At 38.3% G+C, this 14627-nt stretch overlaps 1 protein-coding gene across 2 annotated transcripts in view; it reads right to left on the reverse strand.

Annotated features, from left to right (window-relative positions):
- Positions 1 to 777: 777 nt before the first annotated feature.
- PLCB1 (phospholipase C beta 1) overlaps positions 778 to 14627 on the reverse strand; it is a 670290-nt gene continuing 656440 nt past the window's right edge. For both annotated transcript variants that reach the window (XM_072800101.1, XM_072800102.1), the window contains one exon: positions 778 to 4085. In XM_072800101.1, the coding sequence (XP_072656202.1) occupies positions 3858 to 4085 (228 nt within the window). In that variant the 3' untranslated portion in view covers positions 778 to 3857. The remainder of the gene's footprint in view (positions 4086 to 14627) is intronic.

Here is a 14627-nt window from a genome sequence, read left to right on the forward strand (position 1 = left end):
CCAGTCAAGGTCCTGGACACTGTGGAGTAGAGACACATCATCTTTCTCTGCCTTATCTGAACTCTTGACCTACAAAACTATGAGAGATAAGATATAATTCTTACTGTTTTAAGCCATTGGGTTTTGGGCTAATGTGTAACATAGCAGCAGGTAATGGATATACTGTATATAGGGTGCCTATGGGACATTCTCATAACTCACATGTATACTCCTTTTTTAAAAAACCCAGTGTTACAGGGCATTTGGGGGGCTCTGTGGGTTAAGCATCCGGCTTTTCATTTCAGCTAATGCCATGATCTCAGGGTTGTGAGATCAAGGCCCATGTCAGCTCCCTGCTGGGCACTGGTCTGCTCTGTCTTCCTGCCCCTCCCCCCAAAATAAATAAATAAATAAATAATCAATGTTGCAAAGTCTTTTTATGTCTCATAAGAAAAACTTACATCAAGTACTCTTGTCCGTTTATCTCCACTATTTATTTGTTGGCAAACCTTTGACTGTTTTGCTTTACTTAGCTTCAGTGAAGGAAGGACGGGAGGGTGTCTAAAATGGAAGTAATGGGCAGGTATACCGTCACTCCTGCACGGGGTGGTGGAGTGATAGCGTAATGACAGCTGTGCCTTCTGGCACATACATTGCAGCAGCTAGATTTCTTGTACAGGCGCCGGTGGGCTGTGTCAGGGGGGTCCTTCTGCCCCTTAGTTTGAAGTCTACTCCCACTATCCTGCCAGTCAAAAAAAAAAAAAAAAGGCTCTGACATCAAGAAATGACACACCTTGGTTGTGTTAAGAAATTTTTATTGTTTCCTTTGGATTTGTGATGAAAGCACATAAAATTACAAGTGGAAGAAACATCATGCCACAAAATTGCATAGAATTATTACAAAAATGTGAATTACGCATTTTAAATAATTTGAGATAGAAGAACCAGAATATGTACACTTTAAGAGTTTCAAATACTTTGTCCTATCTTTTATTTTTCTTCTGAAAAGGCAAAAGTCACAATGTCCAATCCATCACAAACAATATTTATACAGTGCACAAGCGCAACATTACATTCAAAGTAACGCAAGCAATGGCCCTTTCTTTCAGAATTATTTAATGACTGCTTATCTATTACAGGAGCATTAATTAATGTATGGTGATGTTAAAACGTTCAAATGAAATGTTGAAAACCAAAAAGTCACGGCATGTCATTAGAATTTTGAAAATTGGTGTTCACGGCCAAAATCACGCTATTTGCAGTAGCGTAAGGGTATCAGAGGGGCACAGTCTAATTTACGACACAGCTCTAACTCTCTATTATAGGAGAAACCACGGTACAGAATTTCACACATTCAACACAGAACAGGGCAAATACAGAAAGGCACAAAACTGCACATCATATAGACCCTTTTTCTTTATCTTACTCTATTTCAAGTAATATTAATATTGTTAAATGATAGTATCCTTGTAGTAGTTTCAATGATGCAAGATGGACAGTGTTATGCACTACCGCACGACTGCAAAAAGTGTCATTGTACAGATATAAAAATGTGATTACGGTAAATGGCCAAATACAAATGTATTGCAAAATGACTAGAGTCACTAAGAGAATGAAGTCCAACTACCAAAACAGTTTTGTGTAAGTCAGAGTTTTTCCACTTCTGTCTTTCTCTGGACTAATATGTGATCCAATGTTCAATAATAATTATCATTGTGTTTGGTTATGATTGCTATTATTAGTCCATTCTTCTGCAACATTAGACAGTCTGTGATTTTATTTATGATAATGTAGCTTTCAATTGTGCCCATTCTTGCTTCCTTACGATTAATGCCTTTCTTTCAAAGTGCAAAAGTAGTATGATTTACAAAAGATTTCTCTTTCAGTGGAAGATAAATTTTATTAAGTGTCTAATCAATAGACATGTCCTTCAGATCAAAATATAATAATCTCCAAAGAGGTTGGGATGTTTTTCCCCTTGTGTCTTGCTAGATGTGTTTTTTTTAATCACTCTTGCCTAATGTTTGAACTAAGCCTTCATTTTGATTAAAACTTAATTGTGACCTCTACTTATTGCTTAAAGTTAAATAAAATAATTTGCATAAAAATATTAAATTCTTGAAACACAATTTTCAGGACACAACTAGTTTTTGCATTTTAAAATGTTTCGCTAAGCTACAATCAGACAGGTTTATTTCAAAGTAAAATAAAGCTGTGAGTGTCTTTCTTTAGCACGTTAACTTTAATGTTCTTTGTGTTACTCTCTAAATTATATTTTCCTCTATATAATTATTCTCTCTTACTTAGGTTCTTTCAATAATATTTTTGATCAGTTTTACCATGATATAATTTGTTTTTCTTGTGCCACCCAACATAGAAACTTAATAAAAAGACACAGTTAAGTGAATTAAATGTACATAGTAAATATATAATGAATTTTTTTACGTTAGAATAAAATTGAAATCTGCAGACTTAAAAATTATGAAAGATATTAATAAATTTCCATATTGCTGTCCTATACAGTTTTGCATATTCTATTAAAACAAGCTTAACATCTGATACTTAAAATCCAGTTTTTGATCCTGCAAAATATATATCAAATTCATATTCTAAGCTCTAAATCTACCTCAACTTGCATCAATAGTTCCATCAACTGTTTCTTAGAATTTCAATATCATTTAATAGCCACATAATATAGATAGATGTTTGATCATTTTCTTCTCTAGGTGTTTATCCCTGAATTTGGTGTTAAGTCTTGTGGAAGAGACTTGGGTCATTGCCAATTAAAAAAACACACATCTACATTTATATGCATGTAGGAGTGTGTGTATGCACTTACATGGCTGTGTGTGTACATATATACATGGAGATAATATATATCATTTATATGTGGGTCTGTGTATTCTCTAGATAAATATTCAATCTTTATCTCTATAGTAAAAATAAATGAACCATAAAAAATGTGAGACAGCAAAATAACCACAGGAACCTCTTTACTCTGATTGAATCTCTGCTCAACATACATCGGCTCAACTATTTTTATTCAACCAGACAGACTCTTTGTAGTTATTAATAATCTTAGACCAACAACCAATGAATACTCAGACTTTGAGTGCAAATAGTCAACTCGGAAAGCACACTGCCTGGAAGTGTGTGGCCAATTTGCTCAAGCAACCAAATATGTTAGCCATATTGCTAAGTCTTGGGATAGCTTCACTGGGCAAGGCTACAGTCAAGTGACTTTTTTTTTTTCAAGAAAGAAAACCAACTTATTTGAATCACTATGGTATCTAATAAAGCCATGTCAGCAACAAATACACTGATGCCTCTATGATAAATAAATTAGCAAACTGCAAGCCGCCAGTACTTGCAAAGCAAAGGATAAAACAATTTAATACGCATGTTAACTTGAAGATATGGTAGTTGAGGGGCAGTTAGGAAAACAAATGCTCAAAGTTGGCTGTTGGATAGTGTTAAATAGTGCTATGCATTTCTCAAACTATTTTTATTACTTTGAAATACTTTACACCAGAGCTTCAAATAAAAACAGGAGTTTGATTTTCTTCCAAAAAAAAGACACTGTCCTTCATTAAATGTCCCATGGAGTCTGGAAGTTTCCTGCTTTGAATTTACTATTGGAAAGAAAACAAAAATCCCACATACATGCACTCTCTACAAGTAGACCTGCAGTAGTGTTCACATAATGCATGGAGCTTGGGCATGAGGATGTTTGCATGGATCCTTCTAGAACTCTCCATTTTGTGTGGATTTTAGGCGAAGGGATGCTTCTCAGGAAGATGCTCCAGGGCAGTGATATTTGTAGTCAGAGAGAGTTCGATGAAGTGGCCATGCATGCTTTGAAGGCCTGGCAGGGACAATCACAGAGGAGTATCAAACTCTTTTCCTGGGTTGTCTCCCTCTAGCTCCTCACTGGAGGGAGGCTTGTGGTTCAGTTTTCCAGGGTCTGAGGCCAGGGAGGGAGGGGCAGAACTGTGATTGCTCTCTTCACTGATCTTCCCTTTCATGGCTTCCTGCACAAACTCCAAGATCTCCAGGGGCAGTCTTTTGAACTTGTCTTGGTACTCTTGCTCCAAGTCCATCTGCAGCTGGGAGACATCAAGAGAGGAGGATGATTTTAGGTCATTTAGTTTTCTATAACCACCCACGGAGAACCTCTTTGGGAGAGATGTACAAAGATGAGGGAGGAATAAATTAATGTAAATACCATCCACTGGTTATCTATAGAGAAGATGTCAAACAGAGAGTTGGACACGTCACTTGTCCATAGCTGAAAGTCAAGTTCAGGTTATGTGTGGCTGTAATAGGGCTAAAGACCTGCAACCGTATAAATACATCCCCCCCCCCCACACACACACACATACACAGGCACAGAGGTGAATCTTTTTGAAAACGTTTACAGAAGTAATACACAATGATCTGAAGCTCTTAAATTGAAGGGATTGGAAGCTACTGATAGCTGGGAGTGCCAAGGTCAGCCATACATCAGACTGGGGAGAGGGAAGAGGTGGCTGGAGAGGACGGGGGAGCTCTGAGTGGACTTCACGAAGCGAGGCTTCATCCAGGGACTGGGAAGCCAACACTGAATACTTCTAGAGAGGAGCTCAATGAGTTTTTAAAAAAGATTTGTTTAGGATAAGAGAAAGGGCATGGGGAGTGCAGAGGGGGAGAATCCCCAGAGGACTCTTGGAGGAGCCCATTACGGGGCTCGATCTCACAACACTGACATCTTGACCTGAGCTGAAACCAAGAGTCAGATGTTTGATTCTGCCCCACCTCACGCCTCTCAATGCATTTTTATGAACTGAACGTACTCCTGTAACCAACTTTAACTTCTGTTTTGACTTCTATTATCACCTCTTTGAATCTTTTCTTTTCATTCTAACTTTATTTGCCTTGTAAATTGCTTTAGCTATCCTATAAACTCTTTTAATTTATCTATTTAATGGTCTGGATAATGCCCAGACTTTTAAAAGTCACGGAACCCTTTCTTCAAGTACAGACTTAAATGGAAACAGTAATCATAAAACCAATGAAAGCTGGGTGTCTTCCATGGCTGTGGGGAGGAGCAGGCCAGCAGTGGGTGCTGCCTGCTGGAAAGCTCTGCTGCGCTAAGTCGCCATCAAAACCCAGAATTTTATTTTATTTTATTTTAAAGATTTTATTTATTTATTGAGAGAGAGAGAGAGAGAGAGAGAGCCTGAGCAAGGAGAAGGGGCAGAAGGAGAGGGAGAAACAGACTCTCTGCTGAGCTCGATTCGAGCCTCCATCCGAGGACCCTGAGATCATGACCTGAACCGAATGCAGACGCTTAACTGATTGAGTCACCCAGGCACCTGAAATCCAGAATTTTAAATAAAATTCCCTTTTCTTATTGAATGGTAAGCAGGGAATCTAGTCTTAGAAACAGCATGCGAGACTAATGCTTTTTCTGCTCTTAGCTCCAAGGCAGCTTTTCTTGAGACATGTCCTTTAAGAGGAGGAATTCTAAGGATTTTTTTTTTTTTTTGTGGTTCTCAAATTTTTAAGATTTGTGCACACAAATCACCTGGGACCCTGACTTTGTTTCTGATTCAGGAGAGCTGAGTGGGGTCCAAGATCCTGCATACCTCAGTGGCTCCCAGGTAATGGCAATGAGGCTGGTTACTTTGGGCACCCTGCTTAACTTCCTGTCCTGCTTCAACTCTGGACTCCTTATTCTACTTTTTGTCTTGATTCTGGCTAGATGTTCTCCATTGGAGGCTTCTTGCAGTCTCTGCTGCTGTTTTCCCTGCACCTGGACCATCCAGGGTTAAGACAGTGCTCGGGGCATCTGTCCCTCGGTGCTGTGACCCCATTTCCTTACTCATATTCTGGACAGTGTCAGCAGCATGAGGAGAACACCCTCTTTCGTTCAACCCCTTTGCTCTTTCTTTTATGCTAGAGAAATTCTGCCAAGAGTTAGTTATATAATATAGTTCCATAATCTCTCATTTGCAGTTCTAAAACCCCTAAAGATCTGAAATCCAGAACTTTTTTTGTCAATTTGTGGCAAACACATAGACATTAATTGATATAAGGTTATTTATCATCCTTATGCATTTCACTGAATGTGAATAACTATGCATGGTACTATAGGCTTATCAATTTGTATGACTATGAAGATGGCCAAGCACCCCTCTAGAGTATTATGCTCACAGTATATGCATTATATGTCACTTTCTAAAATCAGAAAAATTATTAATTCCAACAAGCAATGACCCCAACAGTCTCACATAATGGATTATGGATCTGAGTTACCTTTTTTGTTTTTTTCTCCATGTCAAAAAGTGCCTGATAAAAATGACTCGGCCTAAGTATTGAAAGTCAACTATTCTTCCCAAATATAAAATGTAGGGTATTTACGAACATATTATGCAAGCATATGAATTCTAATAAGCCAAGGAGGAAATGCACTATGAGAAGGGCACTCTTGGGGCTCTGTGATTGACATTGCTACAATGGAGCAAAGGCACCTTCACACACAGCTGCTCCCTCCCTGTTGGGAACAGGTGAGCCATTGAAACATCACAGACTAGAGGACAACGGCCGATTCTTTCCCAGGTACCTCAACAATTTAGAAGGGAATGGAGCTTTTACGGTAGTGAAATCTTAAGCTGGTGTTTGGCAGTTCTCATTAACTACCATCCAGGTGTCATCATTGATTTGTCTCAATATTAATTCAGCAATGCATGCTGTTCAAGTTTGGTTTCTAAGGGGATACAAGGAAAGGAAGAAAAGCAAGGGATTTCACATTTAAGAAACAGTAGATTATTGTTTTCCTTTAGGTCACTGTTGGAAACCTTTAACTTTAGACATGTTGTATATTACCTAGTGGTTCAATTTATCTTAGGTCAGTAGTAGACAAGACCCAATGGTGCTAGATAGAGCTGTTTCCTTTTTTAAAATTTTTATATAAGAAAGAATCTGAAATGTGAGACACTGTCAAATACCTAAAGCTAACATTTTTGAATAATTTTTAATAATCTAATTTTAAAATAATCTAATTTTAATAATTATGATTCTACACCCAGTTCTAGCGTTTAAGGTCTTTCCCTGGCATGCCACAAAGCAATGCCCTAGGACACCAGCTGAGTGTCCCATAATTTCACTCAGTTATAATATTATCTATCTGGAGATAGCATCAGGTCCTAACAAGTTCAGAGCTCAGTCCTATAAGGCTGTCCCCCACTTTCACTTCATTTCAGATGTCAGTTGCAAGTCCAGTTTGTCACCTGTGATTCTAACTGAATATAGATTGGCCATTCCAATGATCCCCTCATTGGGTTTGATTAATCTGCTACAGTGGCTGGCAGAACTCAAATATTTTACTTACTAGATTACAGGCTTCTTATAAAAGAGTGTAGCTCAAGAACAGCTAGGTGGAAGAGATACACAGGGCAAGGTATAGGGAAAAGGGTGTGGAACTACCATGTTCTTTGAGCACCAATCTCTCTGGATCTCCTTCCACATGTTCACCAACTCAGAAGGTCCTCAAACCACATCCCTTTGGGTTTCCATGGAAGCTTCATTAGGTTGGCATGGTTGATTACATCATTAGCCATTGGCTATTGATTCAGCCTCCTGGCCACCTTATCTCCCTGGAGGTTAGTGTTGGGACTGTAAAGTCCAACCTGCCATGGCAAGTTAGTCCAACCCTCCTGGCAGTCAGTCCCCATCTTTAGGTTACCTAGGGCTTTTTGAAAAGTCATCTTATTAACATAACAGAGGACACCTTTGGTTGCTCATCATTTAGGAAATTTCAAGGGTTTTTTTTTTTAGGAAATCTGTGCCAGGAATTGGGATGAAGACTGAATATGTATTTCTTACTATAAATAACAATATCAGGGGTGTGGGGCAAGATGGCAGAGGAGTAGGGTCCCCAAGTCACCTGTCCCCACAAACTTACCGAGATAACTTTCAAATCATCCTGAAAACATACAAATTCAACCTGAGATTTAAAGAGAGAACAGCTGGAATGCTACAGAGAGGAGTTTGCACTTCTAACAAGTACAACTCGTTTTTTAGCCACTTTGCACTGAGCAAAATGACTAGAAAGAAGAACTTACCACAAAAGAAAGAATCAGAAACAGTACTCTCTGCCACAGAGTTACAGAATTTGGATTACAATATGATGTCAGAAAGCCAATTCAGAAGCACAATTATATAGATAATGGTGGCTCTGAAAAAAGCATAAAGGATTCGAGACTTCATGACTGCAGAATTTAGATCTAACCAGGCCAAAATTAAAAATCATTTAAATGAGATGTAATCCAAACTGGAGGTCCTAATGATGAGGGTTAATGAGGTAGAAGAAAGAGTGAGTGACATAGAAGACAAGTTGATGACAAGGAAGGAAGCTGAGGGAAAAAGAGAAAAACAATTAAAAAAAAAAAAAAACATGAGGAAAGGTCAAGGGAAATAAATGACAGCCTCAGAAGGAAAAACCTACATTTAATTGGGGTTCCAGAGGGTGCCAAAAGGGACAGAGGACCAGAAAGCATATTTGAACAAATCATAGCTGAGAACTTCCCTAATTTGGGGAGGGAAACAGGCATTCAGATCCAAGAGATAGGAGAGGTTTCCCCCCCCGACTAAAATCAATAAAAACCGTTCAACACCTCGACATCTAATAGTGAAACTTGCAAATTCCTAAGATAAAGAGAAAATCCTTAAAGCAGCAAGTGACAAGAGATCCTTGACTTATATGGGGAGAAATATTAGATTAACAGCAGACCTCTCCACAGAGACCTGGCAGGCCAGAAAGGACTGGCAGGATATATTCAGGGTTCTAAATGAGAAGAACATGCAGCCAAGAATACTCTATCCAGCAAGGCTGTCATTCAGAATAGAAGGAGAGATAAAGAACTTCCAAGATAGTCAGAAACTGAAAGAATAAGCGACCACCAAAGCAGATCTACAAGAAATATTAAGGGGGACTCTGTAAAAGAAAGAAGATGTCCAAAGAAATAATCCACAAAACAGGGACTGAATAGGTATTATGATGACATTAAATTCATATCTTTCGGTAGTAACTTTGAACGTGAATGGGCCTAATGACCATCAAAAGGTGCAGGTTTCAGACTGGGTAAAAAAGCGAGACCCATCTATTTGCTGTCTACAAGAGACTCATTTTAGACCAAAGGATACCTACAGCCTGAAAATGAAAGGTTGGAGAACCATTTACCATTCAAATGGTCCTCAAAAGAAAGCAAGGGTGGCAATCCTCATATCAGATAAATGAAAGTTTATCCCAAAGATTGTAGTAAGAGATGAAGAGGGACACTATATCATACTTAAAGGATCTATCCAACAAGTGGACTTAACAATCAAGAATATTTATGCCCCTAATGTGGGAGCTGCCAAGTATATCAATTAATAACCAAAGTTAAGACATACTTAGATAATAATACACTAATACTGGGAGACTTCAACATGGCACTTTCTGCAAATGACAAATCTTCTAGCACAACATCTCCAAAGAAACAAGAGCTTTAAATGATACACTGGACCAGATGGATTTCACAGATATTTACAGAACTTTACAACCAAACGCAACTGAATACACATTCTTCTCAAGTGCACATGGAACTTTCTCCAGAAGAGACCACATACTGGGTCACAAATCAGGTTTTAACCAATACCAAAAGATTAGGATTGTCCCCTGCATATTTTCAGACCATAATGCTTTGAAACTTGACCTCAATCACAAGAAGAAATTTGGAAGAAATTCAAACATGTGGAGGTTAAAGAACATCCTGCTAAAAGATGAAAGGGTCAACCGGGAAATTAGAAAAGAATTTAAAAGATTCATGGAAACTAATGAGAATGAAGATACAACCATTCAAAATCTTTGGAATACAACAAAAGCAGTCCTGAGAGGGAAATACATCACAATACAAGCATCCCTCAAAAAATTGGAAAAAACTCAAATACACAAGCTAACCTTGTACCTAAAGGAACTGGAGAAAGAACAGCAAATAAAACCTACACCAAACAGAAGAAGAGAGTTAATAAAGATTTGAGCATAACTCAATGAAATAGACATCAGAAAAACTGTAGAACAGAGCAACAAAACCAGGAGTTGGTTCTTGGAAAGAATTCATAAGATAGATAAACCACTAGCCAGCCTTATTAAAAACAAAAGAGAAAAAATTGAAAAAAAAAACAAAAAGAGAAAAGACTCAAATTAATAAAATCATGAATTAAAAAGGAGAGGTCACAACTAATACCAAGGAAATACAAACTATTTTAAAAACATATCATGAGGGGATCCCTGGGTGGCGCAGCGGTTTAGCGCCTGCCTTTGGCCCAGGGCGCGATCCTGGAGACCCGGGATCGAATCCCACATCGGGCTCCCGGTGCATGGAGCCTGCTTCTCCCTCTGCCTATGTCTCTGCCTCTCTCTCTCTCTCTCTCTCTATGTGACTATCATAAATAAATAAAAATTAAAAAAAAAAACATATCATGAGCAGCTATATGCCAATAAATTAGGCAACCTAGAAGAAATGGATGCATTTCTGGAAAACCACAAATTATCAAAACTGGAACAGGAAGAAATAGAAAACCTGAACAGGCCAATAACCAGGGAGGAAATTGAAGCAGTCATCAAAGAAGTCCAGAGCCAGATGGCTTCCCAGGGGAATTCTATCAAACGTTTAAAGAAGAATTAATACCTATTCTACTAAAGCTGTTCCAAAAGATAGAAAGAGATGGAATACTTCCAAACTCATCCTATGAGGCCAGCATCACCATAATTCCAAAACCAAAGACCTTACCAAAAAGGAGAATTATAGACCAATATCCTTGATGAACACAGATGCAAACATTCTCAGCAAGATACTAGCCAATAGGATCCAACAGTACATTAAGCAGATGATTCATCATGACCAAGTGGGATTTATCCCCGAGATGCAAGGCTGGTTCAACACTCATAAAGCAATCAACATGATAGATCATATCAACAAGAGAAAAAAACAGGAACCGTATGATCCTCTCAATAGATGCAGAGAATATATTTGACAAAATACAGCATCCATTCATGATCAAAACTCTTCAGAGTGTAGGGATAGAGGAACATTCCTCAGCATCTTAAAAGCCATCTACAAAAGCGCACAGCAAACATCACTCTCAATGGGGAAACACTGGGAGCCTTTCCCCTAAGATCAGGAATACGACAGGGATGTCCACTCTCACCACTGTTATTCAGGATACTACTAGAAGTCCTAGCTTCAGCAATCAGGTAACAAAAAGAAATAAAAAGCATTCAAATTGGCAAAGAAGAAGTCAAACTCTCCCTCTTTGCAGATGACATGATACTGAACATAGAAAACCCAAAATACTCCACCCCAAGATTGCTAGAACTCATACAGCAATTCATCAATGTGGCAGGATACAAAATCAATGCCGAAAAATCAGTGGTATTTCTATACACTAACAATGAGACTGAAGAAAGATAAATTAAGGAGTCAATCTTATTTACAATTGCACCCAAAAGCATAATATACCTAGGAATAAACCTAACCAAAGAGGCAAAGGATCTATACCCTAAAAACTACAGAACACTTCTGAAAGAATTTGAGGAAGACATCAAGAGATCGAAAAATATTCCATGCTCATGATTAGAAGAATTAATATTGTGAAAATGTCAATGCTACCCAGGGCAATTTACACATTTAATGCAATCCCTATCAAAATACCATGGACTTTCTTCAGAAAGTTGGAACAAACCATCTTAAGATTTGTGTGGAATCAGAAAAGACCCCAAATAGCCAGAAGAATATTGAAAAAGAAAACCATAGCTGGGGGCATCACAATGCCAGATTGCAGGTTGTACTACAAAGCCGTGATCATCAAAACTTGTGGTACTAGCATAAAAACAGACACATAGATCAATGGAATAGAATAGAGAATCCAGGAATGGGCCCTCAACTCTATGGTCAACTAATATTCATGAAAGCAGGAAAAACTATCCACTGGAAAAAGGACAGTCTCTTCAAGAAATGGTGCTGGGAAACTTGGACAGCCACGTGCAGAAGAATGAAACTAGACCATTCTCTTACACCATACACAAAGATAAAGTAAAAATGGATGAAACATCTAAATGTGAGACATGAATCCATAAAAATCCTAGAGAACACAGACAACACCCTTTTTGAATTTGGCCACAGCAACTTCTTGCAAGATACATCTATGAAGGCAAGGGAAACAAAAGCAAAAATTAATTATTGGGACTTAAGATAAAAAGCTTCTGCACAGCAAAAGAAACAGTCAATAAAACTAAAAGACAACCTAGGAATGGGAGAAGATATTTGCAAATAACATATCAGATAAAGGGCTAGTATCCAAGATCTATAAAGAACTTAATTAAACTCAACAGCAAAGAAACAAACAATCCAAGCATGAAATGGGCAAAAGACATGAACAGAAATGTCACAGAGGAAGACATAGACATGGCCAACAAGCACATGAGAAAATGCTCTGCATCACTTGCCATCAAGGAAATACAAATCAAAACCACAATGAGATACCACCTCACACCAGTGAGAATGGTGAAAATTAACAAGGCAGGAAACCACAAATGTTGGAGAGGATGCGGAAAAGAGGGAAACCTCTTACACTGTTGGTGGGAATGTGAACTGGTGCAGCCACTCTGGAAAACTGTGTGGAGGTTCCTCAAAGAGTTACAAATAGACCTGCCCTACGACCCAGCAATTGCACTGCTGGGGATTTACCCCAAAGATACAGATGCAGTGAAACACCGGGACACCTGCACCCCGATGTTTATAGCAGCAACGTCCACAATAGCCAAACTGTAGAAGGAGCCTCGGTGTCCATCGAAAGATGAATGGATAAAGAAGATGTGGTTTATGTATACAATGGAGTATTACCCAGCCACTAGAAACGACAAATACCCACCATTTGCTTCAACATGGATGGAACTGGAGGGTATTATGCTGAGTGAAGTAAGTCAATCAGAGAAAGACAAACATTATATGGTCTCATTCATTTGGGGAATATAAAAAATAATGAAGGGGAATAAAGGGTAAAGGAGAGAAAATGAGTGGGAAATATTAGTGAGGGTGACAGAACATGGAAGACTCCTAACTCTGGGAAACGAATAAGGGGTAGTGGAAGAGGAGGTTGGTGGGGGGTTGGGGTGACTGGGTGACGGGTACTGAGGTGGGCACTTGATGGGATGAACACTGGGTGTTATGCTATATGTTGGCAAATCGAACTCCAATAAAAAATATATAAAAATACTTTAGATCTAAAAAATAAATAAAAAATAACAATATCACAGTAATAATAATTAAGTAATTATTTAAAATAATTTTAAGAGGTTTATTTATTTATTCATGAGAGACACAGAGAGTGAGGCAGAGACACAGGTAGGGGGAGAAACAGGCTCCCCAATGCAATACTTGATCCCAGGACCCCGGGATCACACCCTGAGCCACCCAGTTGCCCCTAAAATAAGTTTTGGTTATTGACCCAGTTGTGGCTAAATTACAATTTTAGTGGACTCTTCTTTTATCATGGGGTTTGATAGCTTGTAATTATATTCTAAACTACTTTAATAAATTAAGATAATTTATTAACTATATTAATTTTATTTATGTTACATGCCATATTTCATTCTTATAAAAAAATCATTCAGTTATTAATAAAATAATTTCAAAATTGCCTTTATTATTAGATTTCAAATTAGAGCTATCCTTTTATTTTTGTTTCTTGTAAATGGAATACTTGTTCATTGTAAAAAATATATGAAGAGCAAAGCCTGAATTTGTTCCTAAAAAGTTCCATTCATCAGGAGTTTAGAATTATTCCAGCCTAGGAATAGGGGTCACAAACTCAGATGTTCGCGGGGAATCAGGCAAATCATGAAAATAAGTTGGAGTGGTGGGGAGGGTATGCTCTTTAAAGGGATAGCAGAAACTCATCTCTAGCTAATGTTTGCAAAACTTGTTTTTCAAGAAAAGTCAGAAATTTAAATTTTCATGAAAGATCTGATTTTTTATTGTTGGCAGTCAATTTGAACCATGTTCATGATTTCTGTTGGGCTTGTGGAGGGTTTCTACTTCTGTCCTAGCAGATTTAAATCTGGTTTAGACCAGAAAACTCAGGGATTGGTTTGACTATGCATTTTCAGTTTGGATCCCTCCTACTTTTGCCTCTCCACCACTCTGAGCTTCAGATGGTTCTCCCCGGAACACCAGGCTTGCTCTTGATCATCCTTCTGCTGGGCTTCAGTGCTATTCCATCTAATTTCCAGATTCTGGTTCACATCTTCATTGAGTATTGAGTGTCTACTCTCTGTAACTCAAGCTACAGGCTCTGAGGGAATGATAAGTTAATTGCAAAAATGATAGCAATTCCTCACCCCTCCTGGTACTCCTGGTCTTGTCAGTGTCTCTCATCAAAGAGGAGAGTTGTATTTTTCATCTTCCTGATTTCATCTCCTTGTGATTTGCTTTGTCCAGTAGAATGTGTCAGAGGGACAACATGCAGTTCTCAGCCTAGGCCTCAAAAGGCTTCATGTGATTCGGCTCTCACTGTTGGAAGCTTACTGAGCCATTATGTGAAGAAGCTAGCTTGCTGCAGGAGGA

The sequence above is a fragment of the Canis lupus genome, chromosome 26 (genome assembly GCF_048164855.1).
Source record: "Canis lupus baileyi chromosome 26, mCanLup2.hap1, whole genome shotgun sequence".
Taxonomy (NCBI): domain Eukaryota; kingdom Metazoa; phylum Chordata; class Mammalia; order Carnivora; family Canidae; genus Canis; species Canis lupus.